The sequence below is a fragment of the Drosophila ananassae genome, chromosome 3R, assembly GCF_017639315.1.
Source record: "Drosophila ananassae strain 14024-0371.13 chromosome 3R, ASM1763931v2, whole genome shotgun sequence".
Lineage (NCBI taxonomy): Eukaryota > Metazoa > Arthropoda > Insecta > Diptera > Drosophilidae > Drosophila > Drosophila ananassae.
In genome coordinates, this window is record NC_057930.1 from 10,081,159 (window position 1) to 10,101,616 (window position 20,458).

Genomic DNA, 20,458 nt, shown 5'->3' on the forward strand with positions numbered 1-20,458 from the left:
AAATAAGAAAACACAATTAACTGGATTACGTGAATTTTCTCTAGCATAAACGATTTATTTTGAAAATATATAAAGCTTTCGAAAAATGCAACATATTTTTTGGAAATTGTCCCTTTTGACTCTGCTAAACTAATTGAGGCGCGCCTTCACTTGACTAATTTTGAGTGGCAGCAGCTGCAGCATCTCCCGCACCACTCCGATCTCACCATGCAGAGGCTCCGCCGCCTCCTTGTACTGTTCACAGCCGGCTATAAACTTTTTGTAATAGTCCAGACAGTTGGTAAGGTTTTCCAGCTGCAGCATTGGATGAGCGCTGATCATCTTGTAATAGATCCGTCCAATGTGAAAGTGGGCGTAGAGCATGTGCTTCTGCTCCTCGACGTCCATGTTGGGACGCCATTCCTCACTCGGTGGCTTTCCTAGGTACGATTTTACGTAGCTCTCAAAGTGTTTAATGGCTTTCATGCAGCTCTGGTTAACTTTTTTGATGTCATCTGGGGCCGGAGAGATTTTGTCACGGACAATGTCAAGGCGGACGTCAAGAACAGCTGCATGGGCAGTGCCGGCACCGTACCAGCACTCTCGGCAGATCTTTAGGTAGAAGATCGGGTCGAGAAGTTCCAGTAAGTCTTCTAGGTACTTTGCACGACGCTTCTGCATTTTAGCCTGGTTTTCTGGATTCTCTTCGAAGAAGGCTATTTGTTCGTACGCCTCTGCGTAGTCCTGTATTATCTTAGAATACTCGGTGGCCTCGTTCTCGGCCTTGTAGTAGTCCTTGGCAATGTCCAGCCACTCGTTGACAAAGTGGAACACCAACTTGGCATCGTCAAAAGTCAGGCAGTATTCGCAGCTAATCCGATTCTCGCAAGCTGTTACATCCAGGTTTGGAAAGCGAGACTTCTCCGCCTCGGCTAGGCGGACATGGCGCATGGCCTTCTCCAGGCACTTGGCCTCCTCGTCCTCATCCCTAAGCAGGCGCAACTTAGCGGTTTGCAAAAGATATAGACCATACTTGGCCCAGCAACGCGCCACATCGGCATACCGATGTTTGAAAGTCTCAGCCAGCTCTTGACGTTGATGATCGCTCATTTCCGGCTTAAACATACGTTCCTCGTACTCGGCCATGATGAGGGTGGCCGCAGCCAGATGGTGACGTGCCTCACGGAAGCGCTCCTCTCCTATATAGAATTGTGAAAGTGTTGCCGTGTTTAGGGCAAAATCAATAGCATCATAGGACTTGAACTGAAGTTGGCGGTGCAGTGTGCTATGGCAGCACCTGGCAGACTTCTCCGGATCGCCTAAATGACCGTACATTTGGGCAAGATAAAAACAAACTAGTGTGTACAGAGATTCGAGCTCATTGGTACCAGCGGCTTCTGTATCCAGCCCCTCTTCTGGAGGACAAAAAATATCCGATATGGCCAAGGGTGTGAAGCCGCTAGCCTTAAATTCCTCATACCCTTTTTCAGCCTCAAGGAGCATGTCTAGAGCCTCCTGAAATTTCTCTTTGGTTCCCAGCACAATACTTAATTCGTTTATGGCTCCTACATATGGAATAATCCCCACTGATTTCTTCTTTAGGGGCGTGACGAGATCCAGGCATTCCTTTAAGAATTTCTCACCCTCAGCCTGCTCCTCCGTGTAAACATAGATGCGCCCGAGGTCCCGGCAAACAAAGGCCAGCAAGGAGCGATAGCAAAGGTCATCCTGGCCTCCACCATCTTCACAGGCCTGAACAGATACCAGCTGGTCGTCCAGCTGTTTTTTCAAATCATGGAGCACATCGCGCGCCTTGTAATGGGATCGAAACGGATCAGTGGACGGGTCACTGCGACTTTCCTCCTCGACAAGCCGGTTGGCCTTTTCATACTGCTCCTTGATGTCGCTTAGAATCTCCTTTGCAATAACCATATTTACTGTGTTTTGTAAAGTGAAGCTTCATTCAAATTGTTCGTTTAATTTGTTTGTTATTTACATTTTTCAGATATCTCGTTCCTAGGCTGTCATCGCTCCTCTGGACTGTGTGACCGTTTGATAGGAACAATAGTTCCGAAAAAACACTTCAAACTGGAAAGAATTTAAAATTACTAAAAATTAAAAATGTAGCAAAGTTCCATTTACTCAAGGCTCATAAAAATTTCAGAGGTAATTTCATGAAATATTGTTTGGTTCATTAAAATCAGAGAAAATCCTCTAAAAAAAAATGTATAAAAAAAATTTAATTTATTTTTGAAATATATTTAATTTCAAAAGATCTGAAAAAAAATTGATAAAATAATCTCTCAACTACAAGATATAACATTTATTTTGTCGCATATACGAACACACCAAACGGAACTAGCCGTTTTTGTTCCGAATTTTCCAGCCCTGACATTCTATAATGGTATATATACAGATTTGGTATTATTGGCTATCATTGGACGGTCACATTGTATTGAATTTTAGATTTTTTCGAGTTGCGTCGCTTTGTTTTTCGGTTTATACCAAATTAATTACTAAAATAAAATACGGTACGAATTTTGGCGGTCATCTTTTAAAGGATTCCCATAAAATTTTGATTGCCAACTAACATGAAAATTGCCAAAATGAAACTGGAATCCAAGATCCGGAAAGAAGCCCCCGTAGATAAGTCGGTGCGTCGACAGTACCATCAGCGATACCGATCAGAGTGGGAGAGGTTTCCCTCGTTTTCTCATTGGCTCCAACCCAGCAATGATGGTTACTCGGCACACTGCAAGATCTGCGATGTTAATGTGCTCGCCAGACTAGCATCCATCAAGCAGCATCACATAACAAGAAAACATCAAGAGGCCATGAAGTGCAATGACTTTTTATGCAAGGTGAGAAAGGTTATCCAATAGCAACAGTGGATTTTAAGTCTAAACAAACAATTAGAATTCGCCTTTAAATCCTTTTTAGTGTTTGCAATAAAAACGGCCTTGTTTTTATTATATTGAAATTAAAACATTTTCACAATTTGAAAAAAAAAACACTCTCCAATCCTTATTTAAATTTCTGTTAGCCATGGTATATACTAGAGGTCACACCAGATTTAAATATTATACTGCAACTTTAATAAATATTATTACTCCCTACTATCCATAAAAATACCATCCCTGTTATTGACATTTTTATTTAATTGCAGAACTTAATTAAGGAAGAGTTGGAGGCGGTAATGCAGCTGCCGGAGGATACACGGGCTTATTCAACCAAAACTAAGACAAAGCCGAAGTCCAAAGCTAAACCAAAGATCAAGACGGAGATGAAGGAAGACGACGAAGTGGTCGATGAAGACCTGGCTTCAAACGATTCAATGTTGGACGACTTGCTAGGCGGTGAGCCGCTGGAGGCGCAGTACATACCAGAGGAAGTGCAAATGGACGAAAACCAGGAACAGGAGGCGCACATAGAGGAGGAAGTCTATGAAGAGATAAACAATAAGCAGGACCAAGAAATTCAAGATGACTATAACGATGAGCTCCTATCTGAGGAGAACATGATGAGCGAATTCGATTTGTTTGGCAAGAGCGTTGCGCTCCAACTAAATAACATGAGGCTGGAGGACGCCCTGCTCTGCCAAGAGCGACTGCAAGTGGTACTAACAGAGTTCCGCCTCAAAATCCTTAAACGCAAAAGAGAAGGAAAACGATCCTTTTAATCTTACTGTATATATCATTTGTTGTCTTATTTACATTATCTTTTTATGTTCTAAATAAAAATCTACTCTGCTTCTATTTCGTCAATAAACGATCGGCACTTCTTTTTCAACACTTTGACGGCCTCCAGGAAGATAACCTCAGGTTTAAGGGCTCCCACCGACTCCACGGTGAAGATGTAGTGGTCTCGAACGCGGGCCAAGGTCACAGAGTCGTTTATTTGCGGGTATCGGTATACGTTGCGGCTGCAGCTGTCGTAGCGTGCATCCTTTACGTAAGCGCACTCGTTCTCGTCAATGCCAATCACTCCTGGCGAAAAGCAGCTCTGCAACAAATAAGCATCCTTGCCAGAGACTTCGCGGTTGAGTTTAATTTGCGGTAATAAGCGGTATGTCGCTGTGGCAACTGGCGAAAACTTGGCATGATCCCGACCAAGGCCCTTAACCGCTACGAGGCGGAGATCCAACTCGTGGCCCGGTCGCAGCTGAGCAATAAGTATGTCATCGTGAATGCAGCCGACCCCCGTCTCGGTGTATATCTGTGCCTGCTTGCCCTTTGGCAGCCACTTTAGGTGTCCGGAGTAAACCTTATGGTTCTTGTAGATGTCATCAAAGTTGGATTGATCTTTTCCTGCATCTTTGCGCCGCGTGCACTTGACCTTTAGCTCAAATTCCAGGGTGTCTTGCTCTGTTCCAGTCTCGGTACTCTCCTCCGTACGGTAAGCGAATAGGCGGGGATCGGCCCGGAGTGGAAGTAATCCCATTCGATGTGCCAGCACCTCATCCTGAATGATCGAAGTGTTATTATATATGTAGACCTTTTCAATCGCCATGCTGGGGACATCGCTGAGCATCAGGCGCCGGAAGGCGTTGGCAATGGCTGGGTAAACGCCGATCAGATCGAACTCCAGTCCATCCTCGTCATTCCTTCAGGTTAAACACATTAAACTCAATAAAAAAATTTAAATCGAAAGAATAACAAACCTAACGATAGCTATTTGGAGCTTGCTTTTAAACACTTCCATGTTGAACACCTCGTCGGCCAGGCCATAATCCTGAGGGTCCTGTTTGACTCTGTATTCCTCCATATACAGCAGAGGCTCCTTTCGTCTTGAATTTGACATTTTCTATTTATTTCCGAGTAAATAATCAAAAACCAAATCGAAGACCAGCACGTGTTGGAATCCAAACCCAAGTGGAATTTCGTAACAAGTTGGCAGCGCTGGCACAGCTTTGCAGTGACTGGCACACAAAAAAGAAGCAGCAGGTCGCCGGCGATATTTCACTTCTCCAGAGGATTTACGTAAAAGCTTAAAACTCCAAAAACTCTGAGATATAATGTCCCGCTCCTTGCAACGTCTATTGGGCGGCTGTCGTCGATGGGCCCAGCAACCGGCGGTACGCCACTTTGCCACTCCTGTGGATTCCACAAAAGGAAAGGGTCCCATATCTTGGAAAAGTCTGGCGGTGATCGGGACGCTTGGAGCCGGTGGATTAGGTTTTATGCTTTACGTCAAAAGTGAGAAGGATGAAGCAAGGATGAGGGAACGGAAGCGTCAGCTGGGAAAGGCGGCCATTGGCGGAAAATGGGAACTAGTCGACTCCCAAGGTGCAGTGCGGAAATCCGAGGATTTCCTTGGGAAATGGCTTCTCATATATTTCGGCTTCACCCACTGTCCTGATATTTGCCCTGACGAGTTGGAGAAAATGGCTGCCGTAGTGGACGAAGTTGGTGCGTTCATATAACATCTAAAATTTAAAACAATATCTAATCTTTGTAATCTTGAACAGAGAAATCCCCACAAACGCCGGCTATACAGCCCATATTCATTACTGTGGACCCTGAGCGCGATTCGAAGGAGGTGGTGGGAAAATATGTCAAGGAGTTCTCCCCCAAACTCCTAGGTCTCACGGGAACAGTGGACCAAATTCGCAATGTGTGCAAGGCCTTCCGGGTCTACTTCAGCTCCGGGCCGCGAGATGAGGACAACGATTACATTGTAGACCACACCATTATCATGTATTTAGTCAATCCGGACGGAGAGTTTGTGGACTACTATGGCCAAAATCGGGACAAGGACCAGTGTGTGTCCTCCATTATGGTCAACATCGCCAAGTGGGACTCGTTAAACAAAAAAGGCTGGTTTAGTTAGGCCTGTTAAATTTTGAAAAAAGTTGTTTCGTTGTAATTTATACTTACCTATAACGTAAAACGTATAGAAAAAAAATTAAATAACAAATTTAAATTTTTTGTTGGGACAAGTTGGCAGCGCCTGGGATTTCGTCGTTTTTCTTTGCGTCAAGTTGGCAGCTCTTTTCGCGTGTGCTGCTGCGTGGATGTTGCAAAAATAATTGTTTTCTCGCAACAAATAACAACTTAATACAAAATGGTGCGTTGCTACAGGAGTGTTAAATATTTTAAATTCAAAATAGGAGAATTGCCACAATAATAACTCAAAATTAAACGATTCGGCCGGGCGCAAAACCGCTGCAGAAAATCTACGCTAAACATAACCTTAAAAGCGGTTTCTATTTCAACAATCAATTCATTCATTTGTTTTTTTTTTTTGCAGCGTCCTTTGATGCTCCAGGGCCACGAGCGTTCCATCACGCAAATCAAGTACAATCGCGAGGGCGACCTGCTCTTCTCCTGCTCCAAGGATCAGAAGCCCAACGTCTGGTACTCTCTCAATGGCGAGCGTCTGGGCACATACGATGGCCACCAGGGTGCTGTCTGGTGCTTGGATGTGGACTGGGAGAGCCGAAAGCTCATTACTGGTGCCGGTGACATGACCACGAAAATCTGGGACGTGGAATATGGTACCATCATCGCCTCCATCCCATCCAAATCGTCGGTGCGTACCAGCAACTTCAGCTTCTCGGGTAACCAGGCCGCCTACTCCACGGACAAGGCGATGGGTCAAAGTTGTGAGCTGTTCATTATTGACGTTCGCAACGCCGATTCGTCGCTGGCTGAACAGACACCTACTCTGCGCATCCCGATGACGGAATCAAAGATTACCTCAATGCTCTGGGGTCCCTTGGATGAGACCATCATCACCGGTAAGTTATTACAATGCATTTGATATACCTTTCTAAGTAATTTATATAAATTATTACATTTCAGGCCACGATAACGGCAACATTGCTATCTGGGACATCCGTAAGGGTCAGAAAGTTGTTGACTCCGGCAGTGACCACACCGCTGGAATTAACGATATGCAGTTGAGCAAGGACGGCACCATGTTCGTGACCGCCTCCAAGGACACCACTGCTAAGCTCTTCGACTCCGAGTCCCTCATGTGCCTGAAGACCTACAAGACGGAGCGTCCCGTGAACTCCGCCGCCATCAGCCCCATCCTAGACCATGTGGTTTTGGGCGGTGGCCAGGATGCTATGGAGGTAACCACCACATCGACGAAGGCCGGCAAGTTCGACTCGCGCTTCTTCCATCTGATCTACGAGGAGGAGTTCGCTCGGTTGAAGGGTCATTTCGGTCCCATCAACAGTTTGGCCTTCCATCCGGACGGCAAGAGTTACGCCTCTGGCGGAGAAGACGGTTTCGTGCGTGTCCAGACATTTGATAGTACATACTTTGAAAACATCTTCGAGTAGTCCGCAACCGCTAGTAGTCTGTATTAAAAAGCCAGGCCAGTGAAGATTGCACCCGGTTCTTGGGATTTTTTCACTGGCTTCAAAATGTTCGTGAGCTTAGGGAACTTTCAAATATACGCGAGAACGAAACGAAACACAGGGCATCTTTTCTTGGATAACATTAAAGGGTAACAATACTTTATATTCGAGAAAATAGAAAATGGAATTTTAAATTTAAAAGAAGGAACGTTTCTTCTGTTTCACGGCGACCTGCTGGCCCTGCATTGCAGCCCACTGAGCAGGCGTCGGCAGGCAACCCGGCGGGGGCGGCGGAATATTTATAGTTCTTCCCACTTCTGCACGCGAATCCAGATGAAGAACATGGGAGCCAGAGGCACCAGATGCAGCTGAAGTGCCGGGTCCATATGCGGCTCCATAGGTCATTCCATATGGCGGAGTCTGTTGCTGGTGATGACTTATCATGCCATAATACTGATTCTGTGCATGGGGAACAGGTCCTTGGTAAGCGTGTCCAACTGCGCCGCCACTTCTTTGACTCTCCTCGTACGATGGCGGCGGGGCACGCTAGAAGTGTCCATACATTTCAAATATTTATTTTTCTCGATTATAGATTGAATCTTACCATAGCCATTTCATCCTTGGAGGCCATTTCATAAGGGGGGGCAGATCCTCCGCTTGATGGGGACGATTTTTGGGGGTTCGACATGGTATTTCGTTTTTTCCGTCTTTGTTATCCGCTTTGTTTACTTGAAACAACTGTGAATCACTATTCAGTGTTATCAGCGGGAAATGGAGCCATTTGGCTTTTTTCTCGCGTTAAATTGTGTTTGTTTTGTTCCAATTGAATTTTAGAGAAATTAAACCAAATAAAAAGCTACTTATTTTCTTTATATTTAAATTTAGAAAATATTATTATTTTAATTAATCTTTAATCATTATTTTTAAATTTTATGCATAAGATAATACAGTCTTATCCATCAGATTACATGTGCATTTTTCTATGAAATTTTTTTAAAATTATGAAAGCTTAAAGAGAAATATTTTAATTTAAAATTATCTAGTGTTTTTTTTTTTAATATTGTGGCACCTCTAAAACAAACTATCGTATAGAAGTTGCCAACTCTGGTGACAGACCACTCACCTCGGCCAGCTGATTCTTCCAAGTGGGAAGAGGAAGAGCGGCGTGATAATTTTGTTGGCCTTACCGAAATCAAGGAAATTATTGTTAAATTGCCTCGTAAAGACTGTCACCAGTAGTTTTTAACTAAGAAAACCAGAATACTGATAAGCGGTACCTCATAAAATGGCTCATGCCACTCCGCAGGTGAGTTTGGGCGCAAACCATTCCAAGAAGCATTGCTGTGACGCAATAGCTTTACAAGCTTTTGCAAGAAAACTAATAACAAATATTAAAATTGTCCTACAGGGCGTAAAGTTGCTGAACGGATGGAAACGTCCGGGCCGGTTTGACAAGGGACTGGGTGCCCAACTGCCCGAGGCGTACCGCAAGTTCTGGCGCGAATGGAAGCTGACGACTCCGGCTGCAGTTCACTACATCCCCAAGGAGCAGGAATGGCAGCGGGATGAGGTGACGCACGCTATTCTACCTGTGCAGAATATTCCACTGCCGCTGATTGACACGCCGGAATCGCACCAAGGCATCTGGGGCGGTGAAGCTGTTATCAAGGGATTCCAAAAGCGCCAACAGACGAAACGTCGTGTCCCGCACTTTTGGGTTCCGAATCTAAGGCGCTCTGTTGTCCATAGCCATGTGCTAGATGCTTACATGTCAGTTGTGGTTACGGAGCGTACGTTGGAACAGATCCACGAGTGCCATGGATTCGATCACTACCTCCTCAAGAACAGGGCTTGCGATCTTCGCTCCGCTCTGGCCTTGAAGCTCAAACGCGAAGTACTGCAGGCTCTTCAGAAGGGAGTTCCGGCGCTGGATGACGAGCCCGACCGTCAGCAGGAGGTACTCAAAGAATATGGACGGTATTTGGAGCCGTATACGCCCGAGGAAATCGACTGGTACGGCCACACATACCTCGAGGCCATCCGTAAGCTGCAGAAGCAGCTGCGCGAGGCCGAGAAAGTCAAGCCACATAAGGTGGAATTCCGTAGCAAGCTCATTGAGCAGTTGCGGCAGGCGGGAATTAGTGAGGCAGGCAAGCTTGAGCAGACGGACTCACAAACAGGATCCTCCGCGGAGCACAAGGATTCGGATATTGAGGCATTAACAAAGCTGTGAGTATAAAAACCTATACCTATTTTCTAATTTGCTAATTTCTAAATCATTTCAGGGAATCTTCACCGTCCTCCAGTTGGCTCTCCAAGATCAATCCTTTTGGCAAAAAAGAGACCTAGGTCAGTTGCCCTCGTTTTGTTTTTGATTTGTGTTTAGCCTTGAATAAAAAACCAACTTCGGAAATATGTCGTCCTTGTTATTCTGTAGTTTACACTTTAAACGTATTTATTGAAAATATTCGTTAGAATGGTGAAAATTCATAAAAACAATTAAAACCACACTGAAAACGTACGCGCAAATTAGAAAAGGAATGATTGCAAAATCCCAGATAATACAGAAATACACATACACAAAAACGCGATGCAATCCAGATGATTGATCCACTTTCTAGGCTTACGACTATGTATTTAAAAAATAGCTCCGGAAGCGGTAAGAGAGCTTTGTGCCGTTTTTGTCACCATTCTGGCAGTCGTGCCCTATGCAATGGGGTTCTTTTTCATCAGCTCGATGTCAGCCTGCATCATGTCCTTGACCAGTTCCAAGAAGCTCACCTTGGGCGTCCAGTTCAGCTCTCGCTTGGCCTTTGACGCGTCGCCCTGCAGAAGATCCACCTCGGTGGGGCGGAAATACTTTGGATTAATACGCACACGAACAATGCCCGTGCTGGTCTCTACGCCCACTTCGTCCACGCCTTTTCCCTGCCACGTTATCTCGCGCCCAATATGCTTGAAAGAGGCTTCCACGAACTCGCGCACACTGTGCGTCTCTCCTGTGGCGATAACGTAATCAGAAGGCGAATTACGTTGCAACATCATCCACATTGCCTCCACGTAGTCGCTAGCATGTCCCCAGTCGCGTTTAGAGTCTAGATTTCCCAGCTCGAAATACTCCATTTGGTTGAGTAAAATTTTGGCAACGCTTCGAGTAATTTTCCTGGTGACAAAGTTCTCTCCACGTCGCGGGCTCTCGTGGTTGAAGAGGATGCCATTGCAGGCATACATGTTGTAGGCCTCACGGTAGTTAATAACGATCCAAAACCCGTACATCTTTGCACAAGCTAGGAAGGAGAAACTCATTAAATTATAAATTTGAATTATTTTAATCACCTTACCATAAGGAGACCTTGGATAAAAGGGCGTTTGTTCGTTCTGCGGTGTCTCCACGACTTTGCCGTATAACTCGGAAGTGGAGGCCTGGTAGAACCTTACGGTCTTCTCCATGCCACAAGTACGAATGGCATCCAGTATGCGCAACGTGCCCACGGCGTCTACTTCCGCCGTATATTCACTCAAGTCAAAGGACACCTTTACGTGCGATTGTGCTGCCAAATTGTAGATTTCTGTCGGCTTCACCGTGTTGATGATCTTCACCAGGCTACTGCTGTCCGTCATATCGCCATAGTGGAGCTTCATTCGGCCCCCCTTGTGCGCCTTGGGATCCGCATACAGGTGTTCAATACGGGTGGTGTTAAAAGTGCTAGCCCGCCGTATAATGCCGTGCACTTCATAGTCCTTCTTCAGTAGAAACTCCGCAAGATAGGAGCCATCCTGGTGAATCATATAAAGAGGGAAACATCAAAATTGATGACACGTAGCAAGGACACGTAAACATGGGATTGGTAGGTTGTCCAACAAATAAAACCACAACCGTGACTAATCCATTTACATTCGTTTACACACCTGGCCCGTTATGCCGGTTATCAGCGCTACTTTATCACGGGGTCCACCCGCGTCTCCGGAACCTGCCGAAGTTCCATTCTGCTCTATACTTCCGTTGCTGCTGCTGTCCGAGCGACGTTTTTTGCTTTCCGTGGCCCCATCACTGGTCGACATCTTAATGAGAGTTTCTGTGAAATACGAATCCAAATATGTGGTTTTTAAGTCGATGTTGCCGGGGAGGGTAGATTGTTATTGTTAATTAGAGTTTCAGTATATATGGTATATCCAAATGGTATATGCGACGACCGGTCACACGCACGACCTTTGGGAAGGTATTTCCGCTGCAGAATTATCCGGTCATACTGGGGCAACAAAATGAAATGTAAAGTGAAGCAAAATCGTAAATATTAGGAAATTTGGCCCATTCGGAAGCCCCGAGAGCTTGTTGAGTTGCGAGGCAGACACGAATTAAATTGCATTTAACCTCGTTGCCGAGAAGATACCAAATACTCAAGTCTGGAGCCGGCTGGACGCGGAGAAAAAAGTGAAAACTACAGCTGCCTCACACCCGAATCAAACCCGCTATTGGTGCCATGTCAGCTCCGCTGGCCAGAAATTGGCCGTATATATGGCAACAGCTGAACGCCCTGCTGCACAACACCTCCCCGGTCATCACACTAATATGCGTGGTGACCACCTTCGGCTACCTGCTTTCCTTCTCGGAGACCGCTATCCTGCTACTGAGCGTCACGCCCGGTTACATCCTGCCCAATGGGAAGTTCTGGATATGGACCGCCTTCACGTTCTGCTTCATCGAGCTGCACTGGTGGGAGGTGGCTGTTGACGTGGTGACCGTGGGTCTATGTGGAAAGATGCTGGAGCCGTTGTGGGGGCAGCTGGAGATGTTCAAGTTCTTTGCATTGAGCAATTTCGGGGTGTCGTTGCTGACAACCATTTACTACCTTTTCTACTACATGGTAACCAAGAACCCGACTATACTCTTCGACGTTCACATTCACGGATTGGCCGGATACGTGGCCGGCATTTGCGTTGCTGTCCGCCAGATAATGCCCGATCACCTGATCTTCAAAACACGCTACGGACGTTTGACCAATAGGTAAGATCTGCATTCCAAAAAAAAGTATTAGGCTTTTTTCTATTTCGTTACAATTTTATGCATTAATTTGAATAATTTGATCATTTTAGAAACGTTCCTCTTACTGTTCTCATTATGGCCATTATATTATGGGCTGTTGGTCTTTTGGACGGCACTTATCCGGCAATGTTTGCTTCCGGATCTTTGGTCTCTTGGATCTATTTACGATTCTTCCAACACCATCCAAATGGAAGGGGGGACAGCTCAGAAAGCTTTACATTTGTCAGCTTCTTCCCGAACGTGACCCAGCCGTTTATCAGCGTTCTGGTTAATCCCATTTATAATTGCTGCTTGCGAGCGGGCGTAGTAAAGACGCCCACGCCGTTGCGAACGATATCCACTTCCAGCTTATCGTCAATATCCGTGCAAATGCCGGGTGTAGATCCGCACGATATTGAGCGTAGGCGGTAAGTGAATAGAAATAAATGCATAAACTCTGTAATTGCCATTATTTTATTTTTAGACAAATTGCATTGAAGGCTCTGAGTGAACGGCTTAAGGCCACGGACTCCACCAAGCACTCTCAGCTTCCCAAGTCTTTTCCGCAGCAGCAGCAGTTGCAGCATCAGCACCATCATTCGCCCCACCAACAGCACAAGCATCACGGTCACAGTCATAGCCAAGGTGCTGGACATAGTCATAGCCATGGTGCTGGACATAGTCATAGCCATGGAGGGGGACACGGTCACAGCCACGGGCCTGGACCCGTTCAGACTCCGCAACCTGACTTCCTGAAGCCCACCAGCAGCTCCGGACAGCTGCCCATCACAACGTCACGAGCGGAGCCGCGCATGATCAGCACCATGAGCCCAATTGCAATACCAATGCCGGCGCCCCCGCCTAAGGAAGGAACCGGTTCGGCATCGTCGGCCGGAGCCGAAGCAACACTTATTAATCTAGACGACGTCCCTTCCACGTCTTCGACGGCCTAGACAGTGATTTTTTTCAAACATAAACTAATATTTTGATATTTAAACGAATGATCCAATGATTTAAGCCCGTTTTTTGTATGGTTCTCCAAAAAGTATGTTAGCTTGACCACCTTGTAATTACCGTTCGTGTGTTTTGTAGTGTCCTGTAGATTTGCTTGCTTGCTGCGCACATCGCCGGCCGTTATCTTTACGAATTAATAACGAGAAAGAATACCTTCCAGGCGAAATTTAGAGTCTTTACACATGTAGATGCATACTTTCTGTTGTAGTCCTTACATTTAAATGAAAATAATGCTTTATTTAGTTCATAACTGTAAATATATTTAAAAAGCGAAACATATTTTGTGTTTGATGGTTGGAAAGTTTGTGACTGAATGGAAAATATTTTTTTTCTTATCAATAATAAATAAAAGAAAGTTAAAAAAATAAATTAAGGTTTCAAAATGAGGTTTAACAGTTATTTTTAGTGTTCAAAAACGTCACAGGGGAAACATGAAGCCTTACGCGTTAGGCGTAAACCAGAACTTACAGCCCTCTGGCCGCACTGCGTCGTGTTATTGATTGTGCAGTGTATTATTTTGTTTAGTTTGTTTACCGACTGCCAGCTTGATTTGATCCAAATTTAAGCCACGTGTACTACACTATCTTAGCCGTAAGGGCACAAACGATGCTGCCATAGATAATAGAAAAGAGAGAACTGACAAAAGAAACTTGATCAGGAGACGGCTACAGGGTGTCTCAGCCGATATGGGTCGCCACAATTACAATTCCCATCAGCAGGCGAATGTGCGGCGCCACCGAAATGGTTAGTAGTGCTTCAACTGAAAACCTTCCAAAGCAAAAAACCCAGTCGCTGATATTGATAAGAAAAAGAGGCAAATGACTGCGATAAGGAGTGGCAGCGGAAAAGCACAAACACACAAAAAAAGCGCACACACATCTGCGCCAGTGTATGTAAACAATTTATTTGTTATCGCAGTTTCGTTCCGTTTTTGGCTCTGCTCTTTGCTGTTTCGCTTCCATTTTTTAACATTTGCAGCTTCGTGGCAAAAACAAAAACTAAACAAACCGGCCTAGCATGGAATTCGTATATCAGTTTTGCCTTTTCAGTTTCGTCAATTCTTGGCTTATTTAAATGCCATAACCTTTCCAACAACCACCCGTAACCCACTTAACTAGTTTGTAAGCCCAACTTGAACTCGTTTATCAGGAACTGGACTCAAATTGTACATAATATAACAGATACCTGTACATTTACAAAAGTTAACCAAGGAGGGACCGCCCTTAAGTGCTTCCTTGTTTCTGGGACTCTATGTGGAGCACCGCTTACTTTCACAAAACCAAGTCTCAGGGTCGTTTGGATTCGGTTTCGGTTTCGATATTTTGCTTTGCATTTGCAACCCGCAAATATGCCCCGCAGCTGAAAAGCGATGGCTATTGCTGCAGCCAGCCCCCCAGTCCAGTGGCGTCCACAACAAAGTCGAGCAATCAAGCGGGCGGGCACTTATAGGATTCGACTTGGAGATACCCTTAAGGCCTATCTATTGTACTGGAAAACCTATTAATGGGCATGCCTTTTAACTGATAAGAGAAAACAGGTATTCCCCTAATATATACTACTTCCCCATATCAATTCCCGCTAAAAATCATTATCAATTGTCAGGTGCATGAACTATTCCAGTCTCAGAGTAAAAAGTTTAAAGTTTATCATGATTTTATTAAATTTGTATTAAAGATTTCCTTTCCATAGCCACCACCATAGCTAGTAGCTACGTCATTGGTAGGGTATCCCCAAACAACTGGCATGGCCATGTTAAAATGGGCCTGCAAAATACGTTAAGAGAAACACTCATACACACACTTGCACCCGAAACAAACCCATATAACCAGCGCACGAGCGACTGCCATTCCACGACGGACTGACGGACTGGCGGACAGACAGGCAGGCGGACGGACAGAGACAGATGGAGGCGAAGACAGCGACGGCGACGGCAGCTCCACTTCGAGCAAGAAAAACCACTTAGGGCGATCGCTGGCGCTCAGTTGAGCTTTGGTAACCACGTATAACGGTTCGCAATCAAATAAAAACGTTGTCATTTTATCGCGCTCGCCAAATATCAGTAGCCAGCGGTCGAGAAAAGTACATACACACACCTGGGAGTCTGGAGAGGAACTCCATTAGCCAAAGTAAACAACTCACACTCTGTTCTTTCAACCTTTCAGCTGGCGGTGCCACATCCAAGTCACCGATAGCAACAAAGCCTTCGCCCACAATGACGGACTACCTGACGCTGCACTCGCGCCTCGCCCAGGTGGGCCAGGAGCATCTGCTCAAGTTCTGGCCGGAGCTTACGAACGACGAACGCATCGAGCTGGTGCAGGACATCGAGGAACTGAATCTAGACGAGATCAAGAAGTATTTCGATCGGGCCACCGTCTCCATGAATGAGAACGGCATCAAGCTGGATGATCGCCTGCAGCCGCTGCCGGAGGGCAAGCTGATTTCCATCGCCCGATCCCCGGAGGAGAAGCTGTCTGCCTACAGGGATGAGGGACTCCGGCAGATCAGCCAGGGCCATGTCGCTGTGCTGCTTATGGCAGGGGGACAAGGTATGTTGTATAATTTCATCTTAAATTTGGGGAAAACCGTCAAAGATACACTTGTGTTTGATTAGCAAAAAGTTTTGATAGTAACTAGTAGGTCTCATTCCACAAGAAAATGATTCATTTTTAACAAATTCAAGAGGTATGTATCTCAAGGGTATTTCTTCTTTGAAATACAAAATTCAACCTTTTCTGCATGTTTACGGGCTGTTTTTGTGCACTTTAGTGTTCATACTCGTGGGGGTACATGTGTATATCTCCGTATTTGGTTTGTACCCTATCTGTTTGCCTTCATATCACCATAAAGTGAGATATTTTTATCATTCCACAATCAGTCGCCCACTCACTACATTTTGCCTTGATGTGCAATAAACAAAATGTAAACTGAAATGAAGCAACGCAACTTCAGCGAATCATTTGATTTGGGTTTGTGTGTGTGCCTTTTTTGAAAAAGCTAATTAACTTGATATAAAAAATGCTCCATCGAGCTCCCAACCATCTCACACATAGACCATCTCAATCTGCTGCCCACTCATGCAGCTGCACTGCAATTGTAATTGTAATTGTAATTCCGTGTGCAACAGAAAACAAAAGGAAAAAAAAATACAATAAATAAATAAAACCCGCCAAGCCAGTAGCAATTTTAAGCCATTCTTATGGGCAGGCGTTGCCTTTCTTTTTTTTTTGTATTTCTGATTCGCTGCCAGCCTGGCCAGTGCTCTTTTGAGTCGGCATTTGACATTTCCTTGCCGCTCCACGAGCAACAGGCTGGTGGGTGCAGTCCACTCACGTAATTGCCTTAACGGAATAGAAGACAAAACAAGTAGAAGTTGGGGCAGGGCAATAAAATCTCTTCGTTTCAGTGGTATTTCTATCACGTTTAGGTTCCAGGGTGTACTTAGATAGTGGCACAATTTCTAAGAACTTTCCGAGTGGATTTAGATTCTCTTCCGAGCCGATAAGCACTATTTTAAGCTTATACCAAAACTGATAATTAAAAACCGGTAGTAGGTCCGACCTTAAGCCGCTTATGAATGTTTAAATGGGCGCGGAGACAAGTCGAAATACGTAAGAGCGGAACAATGGTCGAAAAAGAAACATGTTTTTAAGGCCAACCGGGTGGGAAATCAAAAATGTTGCAGTTCTTGTTAATGAATGATTAATAGTTTCAGACAAGCGGGTAGAGTATACATTTTAAGATAACTAATTTTAATCTTTTGACTTAAAAGAAGAGTATATTAAAAAATATTTAATTTTTTGCAGGCACACGACTTGGTTTCGATCATCCAAAGGGCATGTACGATGTGGGACTACAGTCCAAGAAGACTCTGTTCCGCATCCAGGCCGAGCGCATCCTTAGGCTGGAGGAGCTGGCTCACCACGCCACCGGTCAGCGTGGCCACATCACCTGGTACATCATGACGTCGGAGCACACCGTACAACCCACGGAAGACTACTTCGTTGCCAACAACTACTTCGGCCTGAAGGCTGAGAACGTGCTGCTGTTTGAACAGGGATCGCTACCGTGCTTCGAATACGATGGACGTATCATTTTGGACGAGAAGCACCGTGTGGCGCGTGCACCGGACGGCAACGGGGGTATCTACCGGGCGATGAAGCGCCAGGGCATACTGGACGACATGCAGAAGCGTGGTGTACTTTACCTACACGCTCACAGCGTGGACAATATCCTGATCAAGGTGGCGGACCCGGTCTTCATCGGTTACTGTGTGCAGGAGAAGGCCGATTGCGCCGCCAAGGTGGTGGAGAAGGCGTCGCCCAATGAGGCCGTGGGCGTAGTGGCCATCGTAGATGGCAAGTACCAGGTGGTGGAGTACAGTGAAATATCGGCCAAGACCGCCGAGATGCGCAACTCCGACGGACGGCTGACCTTTAGTGCCGGAAACATTTGCAACCACTTCTTTAGCGCAAACTTCCTTCAGAAGATCGGCAACACATTCGAGCAGGAGCTGAAGCTGCACGTGGCCAAGAAGAAGATTCCTTTTGTCGACAATGCCGGCAAGCGTTTGACGCCCGAGAAGCCAAATGGCATTAAAATTGAGAAGTTCGTGTTCGACGTATTCGAGTTCGCACAGAAATTCGTGGCCATGGAGGTGCCGCGCGACGAAGAGTTTAGTGCTCTGAAAAATGCTGATACCGCTGGCAAGGATTGCCCCAGTACAGCCCGACAGGACCTTCATAGGCTGCACAAGAAGTATATTGAAAGCGCCGGCGGTATTGTGCATGGGGACGTCTGCGAAATCTCTCCGTTCGTCACCTATGCCGGCGAGAATCTCGCCTCGCAGGTCGAGGGCAAGTCGTTCAGCAGTCCCGTCTACATTCGGGACACCCGGGATCCCCTGCACGGGCACCTTTAATTAACTAGGATGCAGTGCCGCCACATAGACTGATGGACGGATAATAGTTGATTTGGTTATTTGTAAATTTACGTTTTCCGTTTTGAATGTTATGATTCCCACACCATAGGTAGAGCACGGAAATTCCATTGATTTCAGTACTTAAAGGAGACTTGTAAAAATTTGTTACGTATTGTGTCCATTGTTTTTTTTCGTTTTTTGGCAATAATTGTGCAATCATAATGTGAATATATACAATATATATAGAATAATATAAATATTTTAATATGTTGTAAAATACAAAATTATAAGTATAATCAAGCGACTTGTTTTTCATTTCTTTGTAATCAAAGGTACAAAACAAAGGTAAATAAAAACCAATCCCATATGTGAACAGGTGCCAATGTCTATTTACAAGGCTTTTAAGTCGATATCAGTTCATATATGTTTATATTTGAGCGAAAAGTACAAACTGGTACTGGCGGGTGGATTTTATTCTTTAGAACACACAGCTGAAAGACTAAAAAGGCACAGGTATCATATTTCATTTAAATACTTATAGCCTTAACAATAAACAAGATTCAAGATACTTAAGAAGCCAACTGAAGTAATAGTTTCACTTGAAATCTCCATCAAGTTTAAAAAGCTTTGGAAATTTTAAATTTCCCGCCTAATTTATCGTAAATGACAGCACGAACAGGTGGCAGCACTGCATGCAATTTGAATAAACATTTAAAACTTGGCCACACTGCTTCAAATTGGAACGGGCAGCTGGTCGGCGTAAAAATTTTGTTGTTAATCAATAGCAATTAGATAATAAGTGAAATTATGCTTAGACAACTGACACGGTCACTGCGCCTGACCTCGCGCGCATTCACGCATTTCAACTATGGCACAGATTCCACGGCTGGACAGATTCCGGTGACCCAAGCCCTGGTGGGCTGGGCGGAAAAGCTCAAGGCCGCTGGTATTGAGGACACCAAATTCAACCTTAAGTGCATCATATCCCATGTCCTCAACAAGAAATTCGTAATGTTTCTGTCATAAATCTCCGTTTTGACCTAATTAACATGCTGCATTTTTTAGAACACCGTTCCGGATTCGTTTGAGAAGCTTCAGTTCAATTCCAGTCAGTTGGCCGATTTTGAGCGTTTCCTGGAGGCACGATGCGCTCGGATGCCCCTGCAGCACATCATCGGCGAGTGGGACTTCATGGACATCACCCTGAAAACGGCACCCACTGTTTTTATACCCCGTCCTGAGACGGAGGAGTTTGTCCGGCTGGTGATCGAGAACTACAAGAATGAGAAGCATGTTAATCTGCTGGAAGTGGGCTGTGGTTCCGGTGCCATGTCTCTGGCCATGTTGCACTCTCTGCCCCAGGTGGTGTCCACGGCCATCGAAAGGAGCAAGGCGGCCACGGTTCTGGCTGCCGAGAACGCCAAGTTGCTGAACCTGCAGGATCGGTTTACTGTGCATAACCACACCATGGAGGAGGACAAGTATATGCCGGAGGAGCTAAAGGACAAGAAGTACGACTTAATTATTTCCAATCCGCCTTATGTTAAGACGGAGGAGTTCCAGTATCTGCACCCCGAAGTGGTTGTGTAAGTAACTTTTGGATATGGCTTGACTTTCTTAAACTGAAATCCTTTATCCTTCAGCTACGAAAACCTCAACGCCCTGGATGGCGGTTCCGATGGCTTGCGAGTAGCTCGCCTGGTTTTTGAACTCGCCTGCCGGCACCTGCATCCCGGTGGCAAGCTCTGGCTGGAGTTGGGCAACGAGCATCCGCCCATGGTGAAGACCATTATGAATCTTAAGTACGAGGGACGGCTCAAGTTCATAGCCAGCTATAATGACCAGTATAAGCGCGAGAGATTCGTCCAGATTGAAAAAGTCTAGGCGAGATTTGTTTTAACCCGCACTGCCGATATGACATAGATAATGCAATAACCAATTACCATGCCTACGCATTTAGCTGTGATTTGATTTATAACCTCACGACCGCAAGCTGCCCAGAGGCTCTCACGTAATATATATTAAATATATATATAAAATAATATTTTTATCGCTCATGTTTTGTTACTTTACCAATACCCGGAGGAAACAACTATTTTTGTTGGAGTTTACTACTTCGAGAGGAACTCTAACTTTAAGGGGTAATTGACAGAATGCATTTTTTTACAGAAACTGTTTCATTATTTGAAATAATTCGTTTTTGGATAAAGTA

The 20,458-nt window shown here is 45.2% G+C and overlaps 11 protein-coding genes across 14 annotated transcripts; 7 read left to right on the forward strand and 4 right to left on the reverse strand.

The window, feature by feature from the left end:
* Positions 1 to 21: 21 nt before the first annotated feature.
* On the reverse strand, positions 22 to 2,066 carry LOC6504213 (KIF-binding protein). Its single transcript, XM_001965107.4, has 2 exons — positions 1,976 to 2,066; positions 22 to 1,916 (listed from the first exon to the last, which is right to left on the reverse strand). Exon 2 carries the CDS (start codon positions 1,909 to 1,911, stop codon positions 130 to 132), a length of 1,782 nt encoding a protein of 593 aa, XP_001965143.1. The 5' UTR covers positions 1,912 to 1,916; positions 1,976 to 2,066; the 3' UTR covers positions 22 to 129.
* Positions 2,067 to 2,372: 306 nt separating this feature from the next.
* LOC6506265 lies at positions 2,373 to 3,747 on the forward strand. Its single transcript, XM_001965108.4, has 2 exons — positions 2,373 to 2,840; positions 3,146 to 3,747. The coding sequence occupies exons 1-2, from the start codon at positions 2,571 to 2,573 to the stop codon at positions 3,656 to 3,658; spliced, it is 783 nt and encodes a 260-aa protein (XP_001965144.2). The 5' UTR covers positions 2,373 to 2,570; the 3' UTR covers positions 3,659 to 3,747.
* Positions 3,637 to 4,795, reverse strand: LOC6504212 (DNA-directed RNA polymerases I and III subunit RPAC1). The gene is made up of 2 exons (XM_001965109.3): positions 4,640 to 4,795; positions 3,637 to 4,582 (listed from the first exon to the last, which is right to left on the reverse strand). The coding sequence occupies exons 1-2, from the start codon at positions 4,777 to 4,779 to the stop codon at positions 3,721 to 3,723; spliced, it is 1,002 nt and encodes a 333-aa protein (XP_001965145.1). The 5' UTR covers positions 4,780 to 4,795; the 3' UTR covers positions 3,637 to 3,720.
* A 194-nt stretch (positions 4,796 to 4,989) lies between these two features.
* Positions 4,990 to 5,895, forward strand: LOC6506276 (protein SCO1 homolog, mitochondrial). The gene is made up of 2 exons (XM_001965110.4): positions 4,990 to 5,387; positions 5,447 to 5,895. Exons 1-2 carry the CDS (start codon positions 4,994 to 4,996, stop codon positions 5,806 to 5,808), a joined length of 756 nt encoding a protein of 251 aa, XP_001965146.1. The 5' UTR covers positions 4,990 to 4,993; the 3' UTR covers positions 5,809 to 5,895.
* An 11-nt stretch (positions 5,896 to 5,906) lies between these two features.
* On the forward strand, positions 5,907 to 7,404 carry LOC6506287 (eukaryotic translation initiation factor 3 subunit I). Its single transcript, XM_001965111.4, has 3 exons — positions 5,907 to 6,045; positions 6,229 to 6,718; positions 6,783 to 7,404. Exons 1-3 carry the CDS (start codon positions 6,043 to 6,045, stop codon positions 7,268 to 7,270), a joined length of 981 nt encoding a protein of 326 aa, XP_001965147.2. The 5' UTR covers positions 5,907 to 6,042; the 3' UTR covers positions 7,271 to 7,404.
* An 11-nt stretch (positions 7,405 to 7,415) lies between these two features.
* On the reverse strand, positions 7,416 to 8,069 carry LOC6504211 (DAZ-associated protein 2). Its single transcript, XM_001965112.3, has 2 exons — positions 7,893 to 8,069; positions 7,416 to 7,834 (listed from the first exon to the last, which is right to left on the reverse strand). The coding sequence occupies exons 1-2, from the start codon at positions 7,974 to 7,976 to the stop codon at positions 7,484 to 7,486; spliced, it is 435 nt and encodes a 144-aa protein (XP_001965148.2). The 5' UTR covers positions 7,977 to 8,069; the 3' UTR covers positions 7,416 to 7,483.
* A 333-nt stretch (positions 8,070 to 8,402) lies between these two features.
* Positions 8,403 to 9,701, forward strand: LOC6506298 (39S ribosomal protein L28, mitochondrial). The gene is made up of 3 exons (XM_001965113.4): positions 8,403 to 8,594; positions 8,697 to 9,517; positions 9,574 to 9,701. The coding sequence occupies exons 1-3, from the start codon at positions 8,574 to 8,576 to the stop codon at positions 9,635 to 9,637; spliced, it is 906 nt and encodes a 301-aa protein (XP_001965149.1). The 5' UTR covers positions 8,403 to 8,573; the 3' UTR covers positions 9,638 to 9,701.
* Positions 9,702 to 11,464, reverse strand: LOC6504210 (GDP-mannose 4,6 dehydratase). Its single transcript, XM_001965114.4, has 3 exons — positions 11,198 to 11,464; positions 10,630 to 11,065; positions 9,702 to 10,575 (listed from the first exon to the last, which is right to left on the reverse strand). Exons 1-3 carry the CDS (start codon positions 11,348 to 11,350, stop codon positions 9,995 to 9,997), a joined length of 1,170 nt encoding a protein of 389 aa, XP_001965150.1. The 5' UTR covers positions 11,351 to 11,464; the 3' UTR covers positions 9,702 to 9,994.
* Positions 11,465 to 11,526: 62 nt separating this feature from the next.
* On the forward strand, positions 11,527 to 13,600 carry LOC6506309 (transmembrane protein 115). Its single transcript, XM_001965115.4, has 3 exons — positions 11,527 to 12,293; positions 12,383 to 12,739; positions 12,796 to 13,600. Exons 1-3 carry the CDS (start codon positions 11,770 to 11,772, stop codon positions 13,262 to 13,264), a joined length of 1,350 nt encoding a protein of 449 aa, XP_001965151.1. The 5' UTR covers positions 11,527 to 11,769; the 3' UTR covers positions 13,265 to 13,600.
* Positions 13,601 to 13,931: 331 nt separating this feature from the next.
* Positions 13,932 to 18,547, forward strand: LOC6506318 (UDP-N-acetylhexosamine pyrophosphorylase). Of its 4 annotated transcripts, none has more exons than XM_001965116.4 (3): positions 13,932 to 14,069; positions 15,488 to 15,874; positions 17,132 to 18,547. In XM_001965116.4, exons 1-3 carry the CDS (start codon positions 14,012 to 14,014, stop codon positions 18,244 to 18,246), a joined length of 1,560 nt encoding a protein of 519 aa, XP_001965152.1. In that variant the 5' UTR covers positions 13,932 to 14,011; the 3' UTR covers positions 18,247 to 18,547. The 4 variants fall into 4 exon arrangements, with proteins under 4 accessions (XP_001965152.1, XP_044572099.1, XP_044572098.1 ...); XM_044716164.1 differs by lacking the exon at positions 13,932 to 14,069 and adding an exon at positions 14,105 to 14,214; XM_044716163.1 differs by lacking the exon at positions 13,932 to 14,069 and adding an exon at positions 14,845 to 14,862.
* Positions 18,548 to 18,951: 404 nt separating this feature from the next.
* On the forward strand, positions 18,952 to 20,296 carry LOC6506329 (MTRF1L release factor glutamine methyltransferase). The gene is made up of 3 exons (XM_001965117.4): positions 18,952 to 19,254; positions 19,312 to 19,832; positions 19,890 to 20,296. Exons 1-3 carry the CDS (start codon positions 19,054 to 19,056, stop codon positions 20,128 to 20,130), a joined length of 963 nt encoding a protein of 320 aa, XP_001965153.1. The 5' UTR covers positions 18,952 to 19,053; the 3' UTR covers positions 20,131 to 20,296.
* The last annotated feature ends 162 nt before the right edge of the window (positions 20,297 to 20,458 follow it).

Coding starts and splice junctions, on each gene's coding strand:
- LOC6504212 (XM_001965109.3), bottom strand. CDS start 4,779: ATGTCAAATTCAAGACGAAAGGAGCCTCTGCTGTATATGGAGGAATAC. Junction 4,583..4,639: donor CTCCAAATAGCTATCGTTAG/GTTTGTTATTCT, acceptor TTTAACCTGAAG/GAATGACGAGGATGGACTGG.
- LOC6506298 (XM_001965113.4), top strand. CDS start 8,574: ATGGCTCATGCCACTCCGCAG. Junction 8,595..8,696: donor TGGCTCATGCCACTCCGCAG/GTGAGTTTGGGC, acceptor ATTGTCCTACAG/GGCGTAAAGTTGCTGAACGG. Junction 9,518..9,573: donor ATTGAGGCATTAACAAAGCT/GTGAGTATAAAA, acceptor AAATCATTTCAG/GGAATCTTCACCGTCCTCCA.
- LOC6506287 (XM_001965111.4), top strand. Junction 6,719..6,782: donor GGATGAGACCATCATCACCG/GTAAGTTATTAC, acceptor ATTACATTTCAG/GCCACGATAACGGCAACATT.
- LOC6504213 (XM_001965107.4), bottom strand. CDS start 1,911: ATGGTTATTGCAAAGGAGATTCTAAGCGACATCAAGGAGCAGTATGAA.
- LOC6506329 (XM_001965117.4), top strand. CDS start 19,054: ATGCTTAGACAACTGACACGGTCACTGCGCCTGACCTCGCGCGCATTC. Junction 19,255..19,311: donor ATGTCCTCAACAAGAAATTC/GTAATGTTTCTG, acceptor TGCATTTTTTAG/AACACCGTTCCGGATTCGTT. Junction 19,833..19,889: donor CTGCACCCCGAAGTGGTTGT/GTAAGTAACTTT, acceptor TTTATCCTTCAG/CTACGAAAACCTCAACGCCC.
- LOC6504211 (XM_001965112.3), bottom strand. CDS start 7,976: ATGTCGAACCCCCAAAAATCGTCCCCATCAAGCGGAGGATCTGCCCCC. Junction 7,835..7,892: donor CCAAGGATGAAATGGCTATG/GTAAGATTCAAT, acceptor GGACACTTCTAG/CGTGCCCCGCCGCCATCGTA.
- LOC6504210 (XM_001965114.4), bottom strand. CDS start 11,350: ATGTCGACCAGTGATGGGGCCACGGAAAGCAAAAAACGTCGCTCGGAC. Junction 11,066..11,197: donor TAACCGGCATAACGGGCCAG/GTGTGTAAACGA, acceptor ATGATTCACCAG/GATGGCTCCTATCTTGCGGA. Junction 10,576..10,629: donor TTATCCAAGGTCTCCTTATG/GTAAGGTGATTA, acceptor TCTCCTTCCTAG/CTTGTGCAAAGATGTACGGG.
- LOC6506318 (XM_001965116.4), top strand. CDS start 14,012: ATGGGTCGCCACAATTACAATTCCCATCAGCAGGCGAATGTGCGGCGC. Junction 14,070..15,487: donor TGTGCGGCGCCACCGAAATG/GTTAGTAGTGCT, acceptor TCAACCTTTCAG/CTGGCGGTGCCACATCCAAG. Junction 15,875..17,131: donor GCTTATGGCAGGGGGACAAG/GTATGTTGTATA, acceptor AATTTTTTGCAG/GCACACGACTTGGTTTCGAT.
- LOC6506265 (XM_001965108.4), top strand. CDS start 2,571: ATGAAAATTGCCAAAATGAAACTGGAATCCAAGATCCGGAAAGAAGCC. Junction 2,841..3,145: donor GCAATGACTTTTTATGCAAG/GTGAGAAAGGTT, acceptor ATTTAATTGCAG/AACTTAATTAAGGAAGAGTT.
- LOC6506309 (XM_001965115.4), top strand. CDS start 11,770: ATGTCAGCTCCGCTGGCCAGAAATTGGCCGTATATATGGCAACAGCTG. Junction 12,294..12,382: donor TACGGACGTTTGACCAATAG/GTAAGATCTGCA, acceptor TGATCATTTTAG/AAACGTTCCTCTTACTGTTC. Junction 12,740..12,795: donor CACGATATTGAGCGTAGGCG/GTAAGTGAATAG, acceptor TTTTATTTTTAG/ACAAATTGCATTGAAGGCTC.
- LOC6506276 (XM_001965110.4), top strand. CDS start 4,994: ATGTCCCGCTCCTTGCAACGTCTATTGGGCGGCTGTCGTCGATGGGCC. Junction 5,388..5,446: donor TGCCGTAGTGGACGAAGTTG/GTGCGTTCATAT, acceptor AATCTTGAACAG/AGAAATCCCCACAAACGCCG.